This window comes from Haliotis rufescens, unplaced genomic scaffold (assembly GCF_023055435.1).
Source record: "Haliotis rufescens isolate VD_foot unplaced genomic scaffold, xgHalRufe1.0.p SCAF_1, whole genome shotgun sequence".
Classification (NCBI taxonomy): Eukaryota; Metazoa; Mollusca; class Gastropoda; order Lepetellida; family Haliotidae; genus Haliotis; species Haliotis rufescens.
Genome location: NW_025963779.1, coordinates 70,328,691 through 70,354,159, shown reverse-complemented (window position 1 = coordinate 70,354,159; position 25,469 = coordinate 70,328,691). Strand labels below are relative to the sequence as shown.

The 25,469-nt window shown below is 39.4% G+C and overlaps 1 protein-coding gene across 2 annotated transcripts; it reads right to left on the bottom strand.

Moving 5' to 3' along the window:
- Positions 1–4,039: 4,039 nt before the first annotated feature.
- On the bottom strand, positions 4,040–25,003 carry LOC124119488 (secretory carrier-associated membrane protein 1-like). 2 transcript variants are annotated; one of them, XM_046482008.2, is made up of 9 exons: positions 24,770–25,003; positions 18,266–18,379; positions 17,439–17,588; positions 16,328–16,394; positions 15,831–15,959; positions 11,966–12,125; positions 11,208–11,306; positions 10,227–10,344; positions 4,040–7,029 (listed from the first exon to the last, which is right to left on the bottom strand). In XM_046482008.2, exons 1-9 carry the CDS (start codon positions 24,824–24,826, stop codon positions 6,865–6,867), a joined length of 1,059 nt encoding a protein of 352 aa, XP_046337964.1. In that variant the 5' UTR covers positions 24,827–25,003; the 3' UTR covers positions 4,040–6,864. The 2 variants fall into 2 exon arrangements, with proteins under 2 accessions (XP_046337964.1, XP_046337963.1); XM_046482007.2 differs by lacking the exon at positions 10,227–10,344 and adding an exon at positions 9,549–9,666 and having other exon boundaries at positions 24,770–25,000.
- Between the last annotated feature and the right edge of the window lie 466 nt (positions 25,004–25,469).

Sequence of the window (25,469 nt, the reverse complement as noted above, 5' to 3'; positions counted from 1 at the left end):
TCAATATTAAAAGCTGCTAATTGGAATGACGATCGTACTCACGTAAGCTGGTGTGTGGTGTGTTTGTGAGGTCGTCACGGAGTCTCCCTCTACTCCTGGTTGCAAGAAGAGTGGTCGTTTTATGATCACGGGAGATCCTCAAAGTAGCTGCTGGGGGTGCAGAGAGGTCATATGTACAGGGGAGGCGTGGTGCGAGCAGTTGACAGAACACGGGGGCATACGGGGGATGTCATGCTCCTACATCATCTCAACACATCCACCAGACATTGCCGTGGCCGAGTTATGCAGGCAAGGTGGTAGACCAGGCGTCGGAAAATCTACTCAAGCTCAGAGATAATGCATGGCTACCCTTACCTACATTGAAGCAGTAGTTGTTTAAAACTCGTGACTCTCGACTTCCGGATCATAAAGTTTTGGACGAAGCAAGTACGCAACCCTAATACAAATGTCAGGTTACCTGCTAAGGACCTGTCCATGGCATCCAGACATGCAGATATTCAATGGACATTGGCGCTTATATCAACTGGTTTGTCGCCGGAACCAGACACATCATTCCGCCATTACAGACATCAATATGAAGGCATGCCCGGAGAGATCAAGTCGGATTCATCCACAGCCCGCTAGACACCATAGTCAGATTGCAGAAAGACTTACTCTCCAGCCAAGTCTGGATGTCTTCACAGTTATTATAGCTTCAGCGTCAACGACTACTAGTACAGATTCGTTTAAGGGCTTTTTCCAGCCAAACCAAGAGGTTGAAAATGTCACAACCAATTTCTGCTCCCAAGACATTCAACGGCAAATTGTGACATGCCATAGACGAGGTCAGACAAGATACAACGGAACGTTTTCAAGTATCACCTATCAACCTAGCGGCCAAGGCACATGGATCTTCCCATCCCCAGAAGCGTTCCTGGGATCAGAAAGACTCGTCATATAAACAGCCTCCTAAGAAGAAGTTTGTTCCCTCCGGGAAGGATTCCTTCCAACCAAGTAGGGGGTACGACAAGCGTCAGTCTTCTCAGGAATCTTTTCGTCAGTCCGGCTAGAAGAAACGAAGATCCTATCGCCGGGGCAGATTGGGTGGCAGAGGTGAACGCAGATTCTGACTTACATGCAGGTGAAGAAATTCCTACACATGATCTGTTAAGTCAGTGTCAGACAAATAATAGTCGACGTGGTCGTCCTTTATTGACCTGAGGCCGGCGTCGATCTGGCAGTAACTTTCATTACGGGAGGTGCAGATGGGTGGACTGGGTTTTTGTCATAAAAAATTATCGTAAAAAATTATGGAACAAAATAATTATGCTTCAGACTGTTGAAAATAAAATTGTTTGCCACAAAGAGGACGTTGTTGCAAGGTGTTTTATTTAAAGAAAATTCAGGCTCATAATTTAAATTTTTTTTAAATATCTGCTGTTTTAGCTGTTCCTGAAAAATATGTTATCTTGATGCAAGAAAATACCTACACGTATTGGCTGTATACGAGGGCTGGTAAAAAAGTTCTAAGCCTGACTAACTTTCAACTATGGGCCATAGGAAAGTGAAAGTTTGAGTAGTTCATTGCAAGTGTTTTTGGTCCATTGAGGCCGTTCGTATTTTGGTCCATTGAGGCCGTTTGTATATTATTGACAGCCAGTTGAATATGATAGAGTTACTTTAGAGAATGGTTTGTCCCTCAACTTCAATCATTGAAGATTCAATCAAGGAGATAGAAAAACTAAAACTGTTAGATAGACGTATTACCATTGCTGAACTTGAGGAAGACACATGTCTATGCCATGAATTCACTGAAACTATTATTCTAAACATTTTCAGATGAATAAGATATCTGCTCGTTGGGTGCCAAAGTTTCTAAATTCTGATCTTAAGGAAAAAAGAACTGACATTGTCAGAGAACATTTAGAGTTAATTGAGGAATTCAAATAGAGATTAGTAACGGGTGATGAAACATGGGTCTACCACTATGATCACGAGTCAAAACGTCAATCTATGGAATGGTACCATTCAAGTCTTCAAGATCAGTGAAGAAAGTTATTGCTACTGTATTCTAAGATTCAAGGGTGTAATCGTTGTTGATTACTTAGAAAGTTAAAAGACCATTACCGGTGCCTACTGTGCTGATTTGCTTCATCGCCTGAGAGATTCTATCAAAGAAGAGTGGCGAGGAGTGCTGACTGAGTTCTACTACTTCATGACAATGCCTCGTTTCACAGAATAGCAAATGTGGGTTCGAAGAGCTTCCTCACCCTCCATACTCGCCAGACCTAGCACCAAGTCATTTCCACCTGTTTCCTAAACTAAAACACCTTAGTGGAAAGCGCTGTGACGACAACGATAACCTCAAAGCTGCCATCGGTTTTCCAGGCAGGGGGGCTCCAGAAAACGTCTTCATGACTTGAATTGAAAAGCTTCACTACTGATATGAAAAGTGTATTGAAAAGCAGGGAGATATTGTTGAACAATATAATTAAAAACACTTTTGCAATTGTTGGTTTTGTTTGTTAGGCTGAGAACATTTTGACCAGCTCTCCTACTAAAATACATAAGTGTACATGTACATTTACTTTAATGGTTAGTTATTATTGTGCCTCGCCCAAATAAAGTTTTGCAGAGGACAATGTGGTCTGTTCGTCACATTTTGTTTCTGGGGCATAACTCATAAACCATTCAACATTTCTTCATACAACACCCAATACACATCGGGCACACAACTAAACTTATGCTGTGTGCTTGTCAGGATTTTTTAAAAACGCGTTTACAGGGCAAAAGACTGGACTTCACTTTAGGGTAGGGATCGCTTCCAGAACAAAACGTATAACATGTTTCCCTTTTCTTGTATAAAATGCTGAATTTGTGTGTTTTGCTATTGAGGTGGTGGTTTTTTTTAGTTTTTGCGTTAACAATTTGAACCAAGGTTCCAAGGAGGGTTTCATTTAGCAGTTTGGTGATCATGTCAGTTGCACTCACAAACCATTTTTCGTATAATGAGGTATATGACATGTACAATGTTTGATTTATGCACATCTGAAAAGGCGGGGGGATATTGATGACTTTATGGTCTTGTTCAGTTTACTACAGATAGTGGATAGTATACAATACCCATATGCAAACGCAAAGGTTTCATTTACCGTCTCAAGTAAATCAAGTATGTATTTTTAATATTATAGGTCTTTTGACATGACATTGTTACATGACATGTACCAAGTTTGACGATTAATCAATAAAATGCAATAATACATTTTTGAGGAAAGTTTAATCACAACCGTTTTGTGACATGTGGCAATCCAGTTATCTTGGTCTTGTCCATTGTAGGATATTCTGCTCATAATCTTAATTGACAATATGATACATTTACTTTTCACAATGTCATAGGTGACCTTGACCTTTGACATCAATGTAGTAGGAATGGCTAAGAAAGAAAATATGAAGGAACATATCTGCAGAGGTAACCATGCCTCAGAAACTGTCAATGACATAACACACACCAGAATGATGACCTTGAGCTTTGACTAATCTTGACTAAAACCCTTTAAAAGCAGGGCGCCATCCACCTCAAGGAAAAAGTATACATTGAGTATGACTTTAGCTGAGGTGAAATGGGATTTAACATTGCATCCAAGATTATTGCACTTATATAGCTCTGTGTGTGTGTGTGTGTGTGTGTGTGTGTGTGTGTGTATTTATAGCTCTGAGATACCATGCCGCAGTTTAACATGAATACCCCACTCAGATACAGTATACAGACTCCAAACCGGTCAGTCCTTGTTTTAGCCCCTTAATGCCAAGCGCCAGACAGGGTAACAACAAGTACTATCTTTTTACGTCTTTTGGTATGACGCGGCCCGGGATTGAACCTCCCCGGGCGGACACTCTACCACTAGACCACGGAGGCGGTCAAATGACATGAATGATTTCAGTCATGATCTCGAAACCAATCAGATGAACAAATGAATACTACAGACAGACTGACAAAGCTTATTCCAGGTAATAAATTAGAAACTAAGCCTCTGCTCTAAACATATAACAAGAAGAAGTCTCACATTATTCATTTATTGACATAATATTTCACTTTTTCACAAAAGAAATTTCACCAATTCTGAATATTTTACAGGACACATTTTGTACATGCACCCAACAACAAGCAGAGGAGAATAATTTCAGACAGAATCTAAGGATTTGAACCAAGGGTAACGAACATGAGGATGATGATAGACACAGAGGAGCAGCATTTGTACAGCTTTGACACAACAATGCTGGCCAAACCACAGAACTTGAACACATTCTCATTTTCAATGTTGGTTTCAAACCATTATGCCAACAATAGCTTCAGACCAGACTTTTAAATAAATTCAATTTGTACTGTAAAAAACAATCATCTGTTTATTCTTAATGTTTAAAAACTAGTTCATTATTGGAAGCTAATATCACACATACCATAGTCTTTCATGGATCTTTTTCAAACTACATTTTAGTCTATCTTATTCGGATGTGGAAGTGCATATGTTCATGAATTAATGTTTCTATTTTTCCTTAAAAGGATGCCAATGAACATCAAGAGCATGACCATGGCCAACTCCCTCATTGATCAAATGACGTGCAAACCGACAAGCATGTCTACCCTTAAGTACTCACTAACTTGTACCACACTTTGAAAAGCTTGTGAATGAAGATAATCATAACAACAAGTAACACGGTAAGAATGTCTATATACAATAAACACTGGGTGAGCCCACTTATTTCAGTACCCCAAACGCCTCAAAGAGACTTTCTACATGGTGATCAACTGCAAGGTCAAAATTGGATAGTATCTTGATCGTTACAACCAGCTTAGTACTATTCTACACTATCTACTGTGTCAAAGCCACAGGCCTTCAAGTATTTAATACCACTACCCAACTATTAATTTATACAATCAGCAAGAATCAATCAATAAATTACCAGCATACACAGATAAAAAGAATTCTTACAGATATCATTTGACTGCTATAAAGTTTCCTTACACATGTCAAACAGGTATCGGAATATGGGTATTTATTTTATTCCATCAAAGTGTCAAATTGAAAACTTGTCTATGACACAGCTGTAGTGTTAGAATGATCAGTATTAAATGTTGGTAGTGTATATTTACATCAAACACATTCCACTAATTGTGTTCCATTGGATCTTTACCTGATCTGTCAAGGCCTGTAATAACATGCTGGTGTGACAGAGCCAGTAACAACCATCACTTCCTACTTGTGCAAGGACTACAAATAGTGATTTAGCAGTTTAACAATGATGACACCACTACAAGCTAGCCCTCTTAACATATGCTGACAAATAATTACACCTGGTGGTTGACAACGTCCATTTGCACAGTACAACATGTTCATTCCCACAGAATATTTATCTTGAAATATTTGATAAAATTTACACATAGGCAAGAGATATACAATGCTCCTCTTTTCATATGTACTTGCACAATTACTTGATTCGTACCAATGTTTCACTCTCCATCACACCCATATATTGCAATAGGTTCAATAACATCAACAGTACAGCATCTTCTGCAACCATCGCTATCTGTCACCATTTTAAGAAGTTAGCCAATACAGGGTACACACCAAAACAAAATATAGTTTGTCTATCAAAAACAATAAATAATGCATTGAAGTCAAACATTGTGCTATCTACAATGATGGAAATGAAGAAATGTAACTAACAATAACATAAAACTTTCACAGAATCGTATTATAGAGAGTTTGAAGGAAACTGATGCTGTTATAACAGTTCCTGCCCAATGTGACATATCAAGCTGATCCTAAATGCAAAATGTTCGGAATTTAAAGCAACAATCTAATAAACATCAAACTGTCAGTATGAAGAAATTTTGTTTGTGTTCTTATCAGATTAATAATTCTCATAATCTCTGACAGACAGAAAAGACTGGTCATGATTATATATCAATCAATAATACTTATTGTCTTCCATAAGCCATATGCTGATATAATCAGGTGCATTGAGTAAGGTAAATGCATACATGCATGATGCACGGATGTGACAACAGTGCATGTCACAAGTGTAATTCTGTTAATGTGATAATAAATATTGATAAAAGGATAAAGTTTGATCAAACGTTTGCCAGTAATGAAAACCCTTCATCATACATGAATGGACTAGACAGAAGTCTATGAAAAAATTCAAAATAAAAAGAAGGCATGCTCTTTATTTTTCTCTATGTAACTACCTGAACTATGTGACATATTTTTACCATTTATATTAATTCTTTACAGTTATTTCTACCAAAAGGGGCTATCAATTCTACACAGCACTGAATGAATGATCCAAGGGCTTTATGAAAATGGTAGCAGAAACACAGGCATCAACATTAGCTGATTTGATACCTCTTGGAATGGTCCCTGTATGATTGATATATCTCTCAAACCCTGATAGCAACAGGGTGTGTAAGTATATTGCAAGCACCTAAAGTATGATTAACCCAATACAATGTGGACATGAATCATATCAATGTAAGCTTAGCCAACTTGTCCTATGAGAAGATACAGCATGGGACTATACTGAATTGTAGGTGATTCTAAAAACAAATCTTCTTTACTGAGATATCCACAGTTCCGTCATTTCCCCTCATGTGGAGTTCTACACTGTTTTAGGTGATGGGGAATACATTAAAAAATAACAAATAACATCAACCGTTTGGGAAGCTGTCCTATTAGAAGATTGACAAAATCCATTACATTGATCCATAGTGTGAACTCTCACATTCTCCATCCAAGGTATAGGGATATCTGTCTCACCCGTGAAACAGAATTCCCACTGCACATTCCTGATGTAGGGCGAGCATATTCCATAGTGCTGCAATCCTCAATATCGGTTTCCAGACCCATATTGCTGAGCAGCACCCCGAGCAGCCCCAGAAGCGGCATTTGCGGCAACGTTCTGTACAGCTTCATTGCGCATGACGCCTGTCGCAAATTCCTGCTGGGCCTTCTGGAAACTGGCTCCAGTGCTTCGATAGATCCTATGTACCTGAAAATACCAAAAGGAGTCATTTGAAAGCATATTTCCACACTGAATTCCTCAAATTGTATGTTTTTAACAGTAATGGGAATTTTCAGCTTTGAGATAACAGCAGAAGTAAACTTTCCACTGCCTGAAAAGTTTGCCCCAAACCTCTCTCATTCTTAAGTTTAGTCAATTATTATTTTACAACATGAACAACACAAGATCATTACCAATGTGAAGATACTCAAGCTGATAGCATATATAGGAATATATTTGTCTTAACAACAAAGTAGGAAAACTTTGTCACCTTTATTAACAAAATAGATATTGCCTACATCTTTACACAAGCTTAGAATGACAACATCCTGTCATGTGACGATCACATGACAGGATACAACTATTTTTAACCTTAGTTTGTGACAAGAGATTATGCATCAGATGTTCACAAACCTGTAACATGAAATGGTAAAAGGATGAACGTGTTTAGTAAGTTTAAGAAAATGATTGTAAAAAATAGTGTTAAAAGGGAACATGAAAAAGAACTTGTGTTTGCATTTCACTTGTAAGCATCAACAACATCAACATTCAATGGGTGTAGGAACACTACCAATACCTCTATAGCGTACAATAACCACAACACAATCGGTGAAGGAGTAGACCGAGAATACCAACAGCTATCTTCTAAAAAAACGAATCCTCTTTCTCATCAGTTTTCAAATTACTCGGCACCAATAATAGTGATACAAGATGTTCTGTTTGTTGTAAGTCACCGATTCTCTTCAATAATTCAGAATATGTATTATCAGTATCTGAGTTCCAGTGAAATGTTTACATTCAAAATAATATGTGCATGTACTCTAAACAGTCTAACATTACTATATGTTACACACATGCAGAACTACTTTGACATGTGATACTAACACTACAACATCGACATCAAGCATGCCTGACTCTACTCATACAGTAGGTAGTTTCTCAGTAAATAACTATCTATTCAGCTAGCATGCTGTTAATTAACATGCATCTACAAGGGCAAGTCCTTGTCAAGTCCACAATTAGTCCCCAGTCTCCCTGTTTCTAGTCAATCGATATCATTCTTCAGACAGGATCGATAAATACAAATTAAGTATGCTCCTCAATGACTACTTGCATGTTTAGAGACGTTCAACTACTCAAACTAATTTAGACCCCCAATTCTAAATCAAAAGTAAATATTCAAATCACCCTCATACCAAAAACAGTGAAAATCAATCACCAAAACTGTCTCTAGAACCACGAACAACTCCAGAATATGGATTCATACAAGTACTTGTGCAAATACCAGCTATTGCTAATGACAAAGTAGAGACAATTTATGGATTACAACTTCTTTAATTACTGTAAAGGCAACGTTGCGGTATAGATTATGATACTGTTGTCAAGCTTGACAACCGTATCAGGATCTATACCTAAACGTCGCCTTTACAGTATATATAGAAGTTATCTATAAATTGTCTCTACTTTGTCATCCGTCAACTTCTAAGTGATGCCTATCAAACAATTCATTGATAATGATATTGACAGAATGTAGCGAAGTTATCTTTTTAAAAGTACCACATCTGTGATTTGCATTTCTTTAGGGATACCTTAAAGGAAAAGGTAAAAAAATTATCTTCATTTCCTTACATTTCAATTGTTAGTCTTATTCTGGCACATGGGTATATCAATGAATCCTTGTGGCACAGGTGCTTCAGAACTGTACCCCAGCTACCTTACACACAAATGTACCCTGTCCAAACTAGAAATGTACCTAGTGCGGCAATATTAACAGTGCTAAGTCAGGGGGAGTCTATTATTCACCATGCACCAACACAATCCCTGGAAAACTGAAATGAGGTTTAAGGTCAAGTTCCAAAATTATTGCACTCCAAGATTCCTAGCGTGTCTGCCTCTGTGCGTGTCCATGTCTGTCTGTGTGTACAAGCCTGGACTAATGCTGGTTTTATAGTGCTAGCCCACTGACATAGCATGCCACATGTATACAAAACTCTTGACACAGTATACAGACTCAGAGCCGACTAGTCCTTATTTTATCACCTTAACATGCTTAATGCTGAGTGCCAAACTAGGTAACAACAAGTACTATTTTTTAATGTATTTTGGTATGACAGCGCGAAGTTCGCAACCAATGGTTTTCTGTTCTCCGGGTAGACACCAGACCCAGAGGCAGTTCCGCAAACATGAATCATGGTTGGTAGGGGATTAAAGATCAACAGTGAACTCACAGCATAGACATAATGTTTCTGCAAATTGAAACCAGTTTCTATGCATCTTGAAACATACTGAAAATATACTTATCCTGACTCCAGTGTTGTACATGCTATCAAGTAGGGTACATTTGTGTGTACAGAAAAGTAACTGGGGTACACTTGTGTAAACAGCAAAACCTGGGGTACATTTCTGTAGCACCTTTGCCGACATAGACCCCAACAGCAATTGTATGAATATGAGCGATCATGTGTGGTGTCCACATAACCAGCTGTAGCGTCAAGGCCTGTACCTACCCTGATGAGCATAACCATGCAGGCAACAGCTTTGAGGGAAAAAAAGAAGGCTACAATAAGCATGACAGCTGCCGCCCCTGGACTCTTGCCTATAATGCCAAGGCCGTTAATCCACCCTCTACAAGAAAAAAACAACTATTGCAACAGAATAGCTAGCTAGGAATCAACTGAGTACCATCAAGACAATAACCACAGACAATGTCAACATGCTGGGTTAATTCTAGTTGCTTTCATGCACTTACTCAAGTATAGCCAGACTGGGTGGGAATTTACATGAGATCAAATTATCACAACTTCCTTTTATTAACAAAAAACATTACTGACATGTTATTTACATTTTTTTTACTGTCCATTGAAGCAAAAATGTAATACTCCACAAGCACTTTCTGGATATTCTTGAGTAATTGCAAGTCAATCTGAATGTCAGACTTGAGAATGGCACTTAGAAACTGGAAACTGAGACAGTATTAAGATGGAATAAAAATCTTAGCTTTACTTATAAAAAAGACCAAATGATTAACCATACATAATCTGCCAATGAATAAGTAGGTGGATAAAAGCACATGTACAGAGTTCCGTCTCACATCCCGTTTCTAGGCCCATTACCCCTGACCAACATTCCTTGCGTAGCAACCATACATGTTGCCCACAACCAATGGAAGGTCTTCCCAACTCTACCTTTACAAGGGTGGCAAAGCTTATAATGGCCAACAGGCCAAAAAAGATGCCAATAAATATCATGATGAGACCCGCAGCAATACTGTTGCGGACTGTCGAGAGACCTGTGATGATGCCACTGAAATACACAGTCAACTTTAGTGAGTGAGTGAGTTGGGTTTAGTGCTGCTTTGAACAGTATTTCCAGCTATATCACAGCGTGTCAGCTTAATGTGGGAGGAAAGCCCAAAGTGATGCAGGCCTCAAAGATTTACCACTTTGGTGAAACCCACAACTACGAGTGTGGTGCTGACGAACCAAGAAATATAATCAGGGCGAACCAGAAATCAAAGCCACAATCATATGTTTCTGATGTGACCAAGGGACGCAACTCTGCACAGCAAATTGCGGCGCCCTAGAAGACTGGGTAACCCATGCCCCTCCTCCCCCCCAACACTCTTAACATTTTGTAATTCCTTTACATGCAACATGAATAAAATTCAAACTGATAAACAAAGTAGTCAAATATGGATACTAACCATTCAATTAATCTGTTTTTTTGTCCAAAACACTCATCCTAATCTCTTGTGAATAAGGTTTACAGTAATTCTTCATAATCATACAATTAGCTAATCAAAACAAAACCAGATATAAATTCTGGCCTGTGCTCAATGTGTACCAGTCATAGCCATCGTCATGCAAGGTTGTACATGTGACCTATTTACTTTTTACTCAGTCACCACAATTATGATAAAAATGACCTCTAACCCCCTGATCATCTATCTCAAAGTTGTCTGGAAACTAACCTTAGAATAATTTTAGTTAACATGTTTCCATGGTTACTTGTGTTCGCATATATAATGTCCACTAAATGAAATTTTCAACAGTAAAACTACAAGATATCTTACAGAAACCAGAAATATGAGCATGTTTCTCTAAGCTCTATCTAGTCCATGACCAGTAAAACCCAAAAGACATTCAATTTACAGATATATTACTTACACTGTGAAGTTCGTGATGCCCAAGCACTGAATGACATACACACAGAATTGGAAGAAAAATACAAAAAAAAATACAAAGAAATTGAATGAGCTGTCACTCCTGAAACAGAAGAAAATAGACATTATTATAACCAGTATTAGTACCAGAACAGATAAATCAAAATGATATGTATACAAGACAATATGAGTCTCCCACCTCACTTGTTGTAATAGCTAAATGGGTCTGTGTGCACAGCCTTATGTCTGAGTGATTGGGTGTAGTTGTAGTCAATCTCTCACACACTAACCCCTCTTGGTCAACCATTCCATTCTATATTCAGCTGTCTGACATGTCACCAGAGTGAACAGAGATGCAAAATCTACAATTTCTTCTGAACATGAAGCCGTCTTTAATTTAAATTTATCAATATCTATTCGCTAAAAACCTGTTGAATGGTCAATAATGTTTCTAATAACAGCCCTCATGGAAATGTGTAAATATGGTACTATGCATTTAAGAAGAATCATGTGAGTGTGGTTAAACACCATTTATAACAGTATTTCAGTTATACCATGGTGTCAGCTTGAGAGGAAAGCCCAAAGTGATGAGGTCTTTAATATTGACCACTTTGGTAAACCCCACGAGCATGGTATGGTGCTGACAAACCTAGGTTTCTAACCCACTATCCTAGGTTGCTGGAAAGCCCAAGCGATGCAACTCTGCACAGTTGGGCGAAAACCTTTTCATGTATCACTGAACACTGATGGTGCTCCACCTACCTGAAAGCTTTGTAGAGTGGTCTGTACCAACAGATGAAAGAACAGGGGGAAAAGACAATGAACCACAAAATGGCCAGGCCAAACGTAGTGCCTCCATTTGAGTCCACGATGAAGTAAGCCAGACTTGCCAGCACATTCAGGAACAACACAAATACATGGACTGGAAGTAAAAGCAGACGAGATGTAGTCCAGTGAAATGTCTGCTTGACATTTTGAAATAAGATTGAAACTTGTTACTTAGCCATTTCAGAAATCACTGAACCTGCAATGGCATAATTAGCATCAAGTGAAAAGTGTCACTATCTGACCTAGTCATAGTAATTTGATAAATTAACATTTTACTTTACAAAGAACATGCTGTAGTTCACAAATAGAATAAGTGTGAAACCTTTCTATGCACACAGCATCACGGTAATATGAACCATTTATTCATTAAAATCTCCTGCAGGGCCTATTGTCATGATTATATCAAACGTATCCACCAAGATATATGTAGGCAGTCCAAAGGTTGACGAAATGCAATACTTATTTGCCTGAAACTCCTTTTCATCGGTCTCCTAGTCAAAGACCCCTACAAAGACCGATATAGATCTCAAAATGACTTCCTAAGCAACGTAATTGTCCTTTAGGGGTGACTATCCATTATTACAATATCCATTATAAGTTGCATCCATCCATCATACAATATCCATCTGCATTGGTACTCAAAAGCACCATTGCCATAGTACTGCGGGTATGTTGACAAGCACCTGTACCTTCCACCCTGCAGATTACTCGACACAATGACGGAGCCAAACATGTACGCCAAGTCCTAGTTTTAGCAGATTGTTTAAGGTGTTGGCAATTTAACTTAGGTACCACTGACTGTTGTCTCATATGAAATTATAAACCTTTTCTGAATGTATACGAACGTGTCAGATCAAGCAAGGTGTATTTTAGATTAAAATGTTTGGAAAAGTAAATGAATAACAGTATTTATTTGAAATAATTGTGTCTAGCATGAGCATGGCATGGCATGGCATCAAATCAATGTTAACTATTTATTTTTAACTAGTAAAACCCTAGATATTTTTTATATTTGTATACTTTTCCTGCATTACTCTTTAATGCATATTACTGCTTGTTCTTGACAGAGGAAAGAGTTGTGTGAAGATCTTTGCTTGAAGAAGTTGTTTCAACTAACTGAGAGGCCAACCCTATCACACAGCTCCCACGTGACCAGGGGAAGTGACGTCATGGATCCTCACAATACTCTGGAGTCCAGAACATCAGAAGGCATCATGGGGAGGCAGCTCTTTAGACACAATAATGCAGGACAAGTATACAAATATAAAAATATCTAGGATTTTACTAGATTTTTTTACTTATCCTGCATTACTCCTTAATGCATCTTTATCCGACGGAATCAGTGGAGAGCATATCTTCAGATGTGGACTTTCATCTCAGAACTGTTTCCCTCAGCCAATCCTCGGCTGTGTGGTTATCAGCAAATAGCAGCGTGCGTGGCTGGTGGAGCACTTGGATCAAGTACGATTGTATGTGCTCCCACCTGTCCCTGGGTACAGAGAGGAGGTCAAGGTTCGTCTGAAAAAGACCCCCGATAAATTGAAGGTGGAATGAGGGTGTCAACTCTGACTTCTTGAGGTTGATCTTCCAACCCAACTGGTATAGGAGCCGGGGGGTTAAGTCCCTGTGACGAAGTAGAGTGACCATGTCCCAATGATTCAGGAGACAGTCGTCAATGTAGGCTTTGAAGTGAATGTCCCGGAGATGGAGCTACGAGGCTATCAGCTTGGTAAGCCGTGTGAAAAGGCACGGGGCCGAAGAAATTCCAAACAGGAGGACCGCCCATTGGTAATGGACTCCCATGAAGATGAAGCAGAGGAATTTTCGGTTGTCGGGATGGATTGGGACATGTAGATATGCGTCCTCCCATGTCCAGGCCGATAAGCACATCGTGTGCCTGGATCCGGGATCGCAGCAGCCTCAGCGTGGTCATCTTGAAATAAGATGGACACGCCAGGTAGCGTTTGTTGAAAGCGGGGAGGTTGTGAATCATCCTGTGTCTGTCCGAGTCCTTGGGGACAGGGAAGATGGGTGAGTAGAAGCCCGGTGTTAAGGCTGGGGTGTGTACAACCTCTATGGCCTCTTTGGCCAGTAGCAATGAGATGTTGAGTAGGGTGGGTAGACGACCGCTATGGGGGACGACATGAGATGCGGATTGTCTATAAGCATCAGCTTGTACCCCGTCCGGATGATGTTGGTTACGTATGGGTCTCCCAAGATCTCCCACCTGGAGAGTCGACAACTTGGATGGTTGGTGGTGGGAGGTCCCAGTTGTGCGTGTCTGGCAAATCAATGAGAGTCCTTGCGGTCGCCACTCCCTCCCTTGGAGTGGCTGCGGCGGGGCTGGTACGAGCCCGAGGACTTGCCTTTGCTTTTGCCTCTACCCCGAGACGTTGAGGGGAAGCCCCGCCCCTGTGGGTGCAGAGGGTTGGTAGGAGGCAGACTGGGACGACTTATCAAAAGGAGGCTGACTGTGATACCCTAGCCAGAGTTCTGTCAATCTGTCAGAGTTTGATCACAGCAGCTCGCAAGGTGGAGCGCATATGCTCAACCTGTCGTTGTAGGTAGGATAAGACGAAGGTAAGGTGGTCTATCCGGTGTGGATTATCCTCTGACAGGTCCTGGAAAATGGCTGTGGGGGTCGACACCATAAGTGAGCGTGGCCTGAGAGAGCGATGAATCTCTGTTTCCACATAAGTGAGTTTGTTGTCGGAAATTCATATCGAAGTGGGACGGTTGGACCCGGTCATGTGATGGATATCCTCATCTAACTCATGGGCGCGTTCCGCAACCTCGAGAGAGTGGATTGGATAATCACTCCATCTGTAGCGTGGAGCTGAGTCAGTGAGAGCTTGCTAAACTCCTTGTCAAGGGACTAGATCATGTCCTTGATCATCAAAGGATCCGGTGGGAGAGTGGTAGGGTCCAAATAATGGCATCCTTAGTATTGATCTCAAGGCCAGGGGAAGATAGTGACTGGCTCAAGTCTCCTACCTGGTCTAGCCGAAGGTGGGACTTGCCATCAGTGGGAGTGTCATCATAGCATGGGATGAAGTCACCCTCCGAGGAGTCAGAACGGTATCCGCTGCAGCATCTACGGACAGGAGAGAGGCTCCTAGATCAGTGAGTCCGGCGAGACGAGCGACTGTCACTCCAATGAGAGGCTGTACTGGGCGAAGCAGAGGCCAAGGAATAATGGGAGGTAGATTGACGACCGGTAGAAGAGAGGGCGTCTATATAGGCGTCCGACGAGGCTCGCCTCAGAGAGGCGCTGGGGGTGGCGCGGGCGTCGGTATGATAGGCGCCTTCTGCATAGGCACTTGGAGAGACGCAGGTATAGGCACTGTGGGTGACGCTTGTAGAGGCATCTGTATAGGCACTGGGGCCAAGGCTGAGGCAGATGGCGTCTGTTTGTAAGGCCTGCAAGTACTGGAGGAGAGCAGCATCCATCATAGGCGACTGGGACGTAGGCGGGGGCACCTGTTGAAAACCATAGCCCAAGGGGGGTCTGTCCGGTGGACTGGATAGGTGCCATCTGGAAGGAGAGTGCCTCGCCTTGCATCATGGTGGTGGCCGCCGCCCATAAGAGAGACGTGGTGTTGGTCGTCAGGGTGCTCTGGGTAGAGACTGAGACTGAGGGGCAACAGTGTCAAGAACAAGCAGTAACATGCATTAAGGAGTAATGCAGGATAAGTATAAAAATTATCATTGTGATAGGGAAAATAGTGATGCATGGGTTGTAGGACACGTAGATTTCATGAAATTCAGACATGTGAGGTGAAGGTAGAGCATTACTTACACATCCAGAGGTAATAGACAAACTTGACAATCCTCTGAAAGTCTAATGGAATATCTACACTGAAGTCCTGGTAGAAGCAAGGGCCGAGAGGGAACCAGCTTGGCAGAGGAGGCCAGTTGTTCTGACGGTCTGAAAAGGTACACAAAAACAAGTTGTTACACACAAAATGTTCATGCAAACACAATCAAACTACATCAAAATTATAACCAAATTGCAAATATTGTTATATGAAAAGAAAGTCTTTTTCTTTGAGCATTCTCTTACAACTGAACTCAATCTTCTTCAAAATGACTTTGGGAATTGTAAAGGAATACCCCACTGACAATCCTACAGGGATAAAAGCTAACCTGGAAAGTTTAATCCCTTAAAAAGTCATAACATACAACACAACCCCTCAAATGGTTTGAAATCACTAACCCTGGGGAAACCTTTAGCATAACACAACAAACACGGGCTAGGCTAATTTCTATCCATGTACTGACAACTAAAATACTGACCTTTGAATTGCATGTTTTTCATTTCTTGTTCTTTCCTCTGAAGCTCAGCAGCTTTCTTTTCTAATTCCTGAAAGAGAAAAGGCACTGAACGTCAATAACCTCCACAATATTCCTAACATGGCAAAGCCCAATTAATTTCAAACTCTATACTTCATAATCTCCACATCTCTTTGAATATAAAAGCAACTCTTCTATCATTTTTCTCAAATGAACTGGATATTTTTGGCATATTGCACAGAAATGTTTTAATTCCAATTGAGTGTTCCTTTAAGTATTACAAAATTTGTGTATGCTTCTTTAAACAAACAGCTGGAATCTGACTGAACACTAAGTAACTCCTCCCGAACAGGTGCCACAAAAAGTCAAACTTGTTGCAATGGAAACGTAAAAAATAAAAATTTATAAAACTCCTGGTGCAAAAGGCACCAGTTCAGTATGTGCCAAGTAGACATACAAAGTTTTGTAAAGTATTTAATGATTTTTTAGTTACGCTCCGGAAACGAACAGAACCCTTATAGAACCTAAGTCCAACTTGTTGCAATGGAAACGTAAAAAATAAAAATTTATAAAACTCCTAAATAGCAAAAGGCACCAGTTCAGTATGTGTCTGGTAAACATGCAAAGTTTTGTAAGAAATTATTTAACGATTTTTGAGTTACGCTCCGGAAACGAACAGCACCCTTATAGAACCTAAGTCCAACTTGTTGCAATGGAAACGTAAAAAATAAAAATTTATAAAACTCCTAAATAGCAAAAGGCACCAGTTCAGTATGAGTCTGATAGACATGCAAAGTTTCGTAGAGAAATATTTAACGGTTTCTGAGTTATGCTCCGGAAACGATTTTTGGACGCACACACGCACGCACACACGGACGGAACCCATTTCTATATCCCCCGGCCTTACTATTTTTCATGAAATGTGTCGCAGCATTGCAGACTTCTGCTCTACTTTTCATCCAAACATGAGGCAATGGTTTTCAAAAAGTTAATACACGTAATAGGGCTCATTTGATTTCCAGAAGTCATGAGTCACTGTCTGTGTGTCAAGATGAACGTGTATTGGAGGAACCATGTGTAACAGAACCTGTCGTAATGACAACGGTGGACCTACCTCTTGCCTCCTTTGAAGTTCACTTGTGTCTATCTTCTGGGCAGCAGATTGTGTGTAGGGCGGTGGGGGCTCCTCTGAAGGGGTCATGATGGCTGGCTGAGTTTGAGCGGGTTGAGGAGGTGGCACCAGAGGGGTGGTGGAGGCATTAGACTGAAGGGCAAAGTTGGTTCTCATACAAAAACTGTATTGCACCAATTTATTTATACATAAAGCTCTCCCTTGACTGAGGTCAACAATGCAGACAATTCTCAACCAGAAAGGCTACTAAATTGTGTTTAAGTTTGTTTGTTGTTTAACACCACACTCAGCAATATTCCAGCTACATGACCGCGGTCTGTAAATAATCCAGTCTGGAGCATCCATCCACACAATTGGGATATATGGACATGCCTCAACCAAGTCAGCGAGTCTGACCACCTGATCCCGTTGGTTGCCTCTTACGGTAAGCATGGTCACCTTTTACGACAAGCATGGGTTGCTGAAGACCTAGTCTACCGTGGGTCTTCACGGGGTCAAATTGTGTTTCAATACAGAACAAATGTAACTTAAACAATAGTAAACAAGGATACACATAAGATTACCTTTCCAGAACATTACCTCAAAGTCCATAACTATATTTTGTAGCTATAGCCCTACATGCTATTTTACTTTTTTTGTTTCGTGTGCAAATACAGAACAAATTATATTCAAGTGTACAATAATTTAGTTACAGCAATTCTCAACAAAATACAAACAAGATCATGTTTATTAAACAAGAGCTAATTTTTCTTGGTCATTGGACTCGGGATATGACATGATCTGCAGACACATTTAGCATGTTCAGTTACCCCTGATGCTGGTCTGGTCTGGTTGCCCTCGGCGAAAGGGTTGTAGTCATCGAGCCCTCCAGCTTTCTGTCCACCGCCTCGTCCCGACCCGGCAGCCTGCTGGACAGAGGGGTCCTGGAACACAACATACATTCCATGTGTGAGTTGAGTTCAATGACACTTTGGCCGCAATTGTTTCTCATCCAAGCACTCATGACAAATGTTGAGAATAAACAGTAAAGATACATCCACCACTTCTTCATCTTTGTCATGATCTTCAAGAAATATTCACACTGGGCACATGATAAATCAACACTGTAAAAGGTCAATGGTTAAAGATCACAAAACACTGAGACAATATCTTCAAAATATTCCAGACATATTTTCGTGAGTGAGTGAGTGAGTGAGTGAGTGAGTATGGTTTTACGCTGCTTTTAGCAATATTTCCAGTAATATCACGGCAATGAACAACAGAAATTTGCTTCCCACATTGTACCCATAGGAGTTGAACCCAGTTCTTCGGTGTGACGAGCGAAGCTTTAACCACTAGGCTACCCCAGCAATTCAATGACCCAACTGTAACAAAGATTTAACTGTAGCCATCTGTGTTTACAGGAATGCATTATTTTCCCACTAAGGCAATGAATATGAATCAGGATAATTCATCTCCATATCCTTTTTCCGACATGCGCAGTACACAGTACATTGAATGTGCAGAAACGACTCTGACATGTCACATGTTTGGAAATATTATCTCAATAGACATCCACAAAAAGCAATGACGAATATCACTCTTGACTACATGGACTAGGTCAGATTACTTGAATATGATCAATGATCAATGAAGCAGTTTCCTCCAATATGCAGACCTTCTGCGGGCCTTCAGATTGATCGACTCCTGATGGACCAAGTGATCCATTACCTTCCAAATTCATGGGCCATTTTGACGAAAAAATGGATCTGGGAATCTATATTGTTCAGCAACGGGATGCTCACTTGTTTTTTTAGGGCCCCTGGCAATCTGAAGCACCATGTACGTTAATAACATGTAGTGCCTCCATTTACCATGTTTACCAGAAGATTGGTCAGACTAAGTAACTCTCAGCCATTGCATTGCAACTGTGCCTGGAGCATATAGCTGGCAATCAGCAGCAACCTTACACCATGTTCACTCTATAGCACACTATTGATTTCCGCAGACTGAGCTGTGCTACATTAATTAGCCCTCTGGAAGCCAGGTCCTCATCAATAACCAGTACCTGCACTATAGTACAGGTAATGTTGCCATCATGAACCAACATCGAGAATCTAAAGTGTAACTGTCAAATCTTACTGACCAGACACTAACCAACATGATCAGAATACTGTCCATCCTGAAGGATATCTTGTACTGGATTGAGTAGATCTCGACAACTAGAGATGTTAAAGGTTGTGATTGTTATATTACAAAATAATACAGCACAATCATGGCGACAGCATGCACAGCTAATCATGGTGATAATGGTTCTCCTCAACATTAATGGCACATAAGCTGGCATATCAATAGGCTAAAAGTTATTTTTTTGTCATTTTGATTCAAGTATGCCTAGCAAATTAGTCCAAATCGAAACTAGTCAGAATCTACTGAAAATGACAAAAAAAAGAAGAAGACAATTTCAGGTTTATTAATCACTGTCTTACTTGCACATGCTGCAGACCTAACTAATGATGTGTCCTCAATATCCAACACTGAATCACAGTGAATGACTTCAACACCTAAATCCCAATAGGACCTGTGAAGCCTGCAACACTTTGTTCCTCCAACACCAACAAAGCAGTGTGAAGTAGCACGTTCCTACCACACTGAGGATCTTACTCTTAATAAATGACAAGTTGAGAAGTCACTCACCACTATGTCAACTGTCACTCCGTTGAGCATCTGAGCAAGTCACTGTCAGCTTCAGAGCTGGTACACTGTCATACAGTCAATATTCACCAGCTGCGCACAGTGAATATCATTTTTATGTTGATGCCTGTCATTTATCACCTTGTTGAATTGGAACATAATGTATAATTGCCTCGTGTGATGACACAGGGCTGCCCATATAACATTCAAGGCAATGTCTAACAAAGACTCGAGCCCATTAAACTTAACTAGCAATACACATTCCAACTGTGAGAATCAAAGTCAATGGGGGTAGAGGAAATGATTGAAAAAACACAACTGATTAAAAAACATGTCAGTGTTCCATTCTTGGTATTTATCATGTTTATATGGTAATGTGATGGTTGTTTACCACCAGTATCATGATTATGAATCAACACAATCTCAATCATGTTCATGATTAAATTTCAGGAAACAGAAACTCACATTTTTTGTCTCTTTAACAAAATTAAATTGTCAAAAGTACAAGGGTCAAAAAGCCTACAAACAAAGAATCAGTTACATGGTTATGTGTGAAATTACAATATTAAACTGTTTGACTTCCTTATACATTCCCATGTTTACTGTGCTAATAGATGAAATTCAGGTTTCTCATAATCGAAAGTCAAAGACCTTGAAAAACTTCCAGAGCTTAAGATTTCTTTGAACATGTATAGGTCAACATCAAGTAATCAAAAACTGTAAATGAGATGGCCAAGGGACCAATAGCTCATAAACGTGCTAAAGGAATCATGATATTTTCATGGGTTAAGTCAACCCTTGCAATATGAAACACTTCAATACAAAGTTACTGGTCAAGCTTTGTCGTATATACATATGTTCTATGAACATGATGCACAAAGTAAGGCATAAATTGTTTGGGTTTTTTATTTATGGTAATACAACATATTTGTCATAACCATGTTAACTTAATCATATTAACAGAGAGCAAAATCATTTTACTAACCCCACAAAAATATATTCACTTGTATTTACATCATGTTAATCAAATATCAAATTAACAATTACATAACAAATTTCAAATGTTTTTCCAGAAAACATTACATTCATAGCTGACTTGATGAAGCCACATATGCACATGATCTGTGCAATGTGTGTTAATGAATACAATGAATAAACATGTAGCAGTACAGGAGAAATCCATATACTAACAAAGATATGCAGCTTTCTGGATGACTAACCCAAATGTGTGCAATTCACTCTTGCATTGACATGCTGGAGGAAATCAAAACTATACAGAAACTAGGGCTGATTTACATCCCCTACTGAGCCCATAGCTGTGGTAAAACACACACCATGCACATTGATTTACACAGAGTTTGACTTCAGGATTTATCTTCACAACAAAACTGACATGAAAAAGCTGCGAATTATGAAAAAAATGCAATTACTTTCTGAATAAGGAATACAACAATGTACAATATTACTTTGACAATCTCAGATAATAAACATATACCATGTAATGTGGCATCAGGAACATGACACCATTGCTGATCTCATACGAAAATTTGGACAATAATCGGGATTACCTTGTACATGCTGAAGCAAATTGGATTGTGTAACTTCACTTGATATTACTGTCAAGATTGTACACTAGCTATTAGTGATTGTATGCTGCTTATATTTTGGAAGATTAATCAAATTACAAAGTGGCCTGTCACCATCAACATGATCAATAATCAACACTTGACCTGACAAACCAGTGGCTGATAGCACGAGCGATTCTCAATCAGTCACCGTGACACTCAATCAGTCACATGTAGTAACAAACTTGTCTCTCTTTCAAGGGGCTTTTACCATTACTCAACATAAGTATCCAGTGGTACACACAACTTAACTTCACATTTGAATTGCCTCTTTTTGTTTATTCAGTGCACTAACCCATAAAATTAATCAAAAGCATTTTGATTTGTTAAGTGTGGGTTTATGATGTTCATATTCACTCAAAAATGCAATGCATCCAAACTGTTGCCTTGAACGCGCTGAAGTGTCTGTTGCATCAATGGATCATCACGCACGTCAGGGTAAGTCCTATTTCAACCTTGGTATTCCTGAACATGCTGAATCTATTTCAAATTTGTTTTCCTAGAAAACAAACTAAACAATGCTAAAGGATTGTTTTAACCAAACAATAAGAGTGAACATGGTGAAGAGGTTTCAGTTGTATAAAATGTAGTCACAGGTCTTGATGATACTAGCCACGGTAACTATGGTAACTGAAAACCTGTTAGCACGGGTAGGTTTACCTCTGCAAATGGAAACAACAGGTTGAATATTCTGTATCATTGTAAACATGGTAAATGAGTCACTTTACCAGGTTCTTGATGTTTGCCTTGTTCCCTATCACAATACATTCAGTTTGATATCTTGCAATCTCATTGACATGTGATACATACACCAGTGATGCACAGACCCACTTTCATTATTGTAAACCATTTTATGATATTGTAATTAATTACCAAAGATCATGTCATTATCAATTATTACTTGCAAAATGCAATAGTTCAAAGTCACATGAGAATTAATGGACAACACACAACACAATAGTGTATGTTACTGTAGTCTGGTGTCAAAGTGAAAATGATATTGATGAACAAAACTGTCTTCAGTTATGTGAAGAATGACAACCAAGTATAGAATCAATACTATCAGGTCACGATAAATCAACATCAGTTATAAATATCATCTTAATTTCAGAGTTTCATTGAGAGTACTGGGATCAAACAAAGACAACAATAATGTTCCAACTCTAATGTAACAAATTGTTAATGTAGCTCTTAGTATTGTTGAGATCAAAGTCAGCATTCTAAATTACAGGAAGTTCACTAGTACCAGATTAGTAAAATCATAAAATTAATGAAGCACTATTGACATTACCTTGGGGCCTAATTTTCACAATTAGGAAGACAGATACTGTATGGTAGACTAGTGAAAACCCTAGTCTAACCCTGGCAGAGTTCCGTTGACAGAAAAAGTCATCCTTGAAACAACTATTTTAAACATTTTTCATGTTTGTACCCATATTTATAAAATAATTTTAATCTCAAGCTCTACTTATTACCTCACTAGAGATTCACTAGTAATGGAAGGACAACATTTAACCAACTCAAAATAATGACTTACGACATATTAACTACCTCCTAACCAAATGTAACATTACGTCTGTAACTGCCGTAATACATGGTGTGTATGTCGCCATAGGTCAGTATGGTATATACCTGTATATGAATGACTTGTGAAACAAATGCCATGTATTTTGATGGCACCCAGTGACTAGGGCTGAGCTAAAAAGATTGATAATCGGAATTACTGTTGACGGGAAGAACTATTAACGATTATCAATATACGATTGTCATCGATAATAACCTACATAAACTATTGTGATGAAATAAAGCATATCGCAAATGTCCACAACACAATCTATGTATAAATGTGTCACTGCTCACCACTGGTGTGAAGTATGTTGGTTTCTTTCGGGACTCTCTCACATATTTGCTTAAAGTTACTTCTCCGATATTTATCCATAATTGATCGATATTTAGTCAGCGATTATCAATCTCTATAATCTCTATCGATAGCCAGCCCTCAGGAAACCCTTACTTGTAATTCTTATTTATTCTGGCATATATGGAACTTTGTTCATTGTCAATACCTGGAAAGTACTACTATTCACCATGCACACTTTTTCAGATTTTGATTAGCACCGGGCAGAGGTTTGAATTCTAGGCCAAAGAGCATGATGAGTTAATTCAATTAGCTATATCACAAGATCACAGACACTACCACAACTAGTGATTGTTTACCTTGATGCACATGCACGGTAACCATATTTCTCTGCAAAATTCGCAACTAGTTCAGAACAGCAGTGATTTGCCTCAAATTACATTGGAATAATTTGATAAAAGAGATGAGATAGCTAACCCACAGCATAACTCACACCTAACCCTAAGGATTGGGAAGGGGTGTTTGACTGACAGGAGTGCCCTACCCAAGGAGTAGTGAAGGGGTGTTTACTCATAAAAGAGGCACACGAAAAACAAAAGCCACAGCCAGCGATTGGAGCCAATACGCTCTATAAGCATAAGGTGCGCCCAGTGAACTACAGTCTTGCCTGTAGCTTGAAAACATCAACACATATTAGACTATTCTTTAAACGAAGAGAAGAAATTGGACTAATGATTCCAACTGTTTTTGACCATCAAGATCCAATTGTCACTAGTGTCACTTATGTTAGTGTTCCAAATATATTATCTTTTGTGACATGACCGTAATAACACACAATATTCCACGACAAAATGCTGATAAGTAAATAAGCACTGCTCAATGTTAAGGATCAACGTTTGACTTCGTTTAGCATATCTGAAAGGACATGTCATGTGTTAAATGTAGACTTAAATGAATTCAGTCTGCTTCAGGATTCAGGATTTCGTCGTGAAAAGAAATCAACAGAGTAATGATGGAGCAATTCATAGTTTCCTTTACACAAATAAAAACACAAAAACAAGCAACAGATTATCATATTTGATATGAAAGCAGCATAATTTGCTGGTACACCCCCACTTCCTGTTTCTGAAATCATGAAAATATGACAAAATGCTCACTGAGAAGGGGTTGGACGCTTCAGGATCTGCAAACGGGTTGCTGTCGAAGCCAGACATTTTGTTTCAGTTCAGTGTCAACTTATATCAATCTGCTATCGACCCCACAAATCTAATCCAGTATTTCTTCTCATTTACCACAGGTGTTTAGACAAATCTGCCAATATTTTGTGAGGTGTTCCTGTAATATGGCAGAGTACTTGCGGCGCATGCGCAATTGTCAATGTCACATGAAATTACGTCATTTCTGCCGGTAATGAGCTATTTGTTTGTGAATTTCGTCGTAACGTATTATTGTCTTGATACAATTAACGTACATTAATTAATGACGTTATAGTAAATTGCATATTCTTGTACAGCTATGTGTGGATGTGTCCACATATAAATATTCATTTGGTTTGCACAAAAAGACGAACACGAAAACGGATCTTGTCGTCTGCTATATTTAGCTTATTTACTCATAAGTACGAGGGGATTTCTCTTTGAAAACAAACGTACACCTCGTGACAACAAATCATCGAATGGTGTTGTTCGTGACTATACCATGATGACGGAGTCGCTAGTATTAGTTTATGTGTGTATGTAGTAGACTAGTAGCTTTGTAGAACCTACATAGATACCAGTTATTGATATCTTTGCGGGCTCTCTGTAACAGGCACTGTACTGATATCAGCAGTTATTATATTGTGATATGAAATTGTCG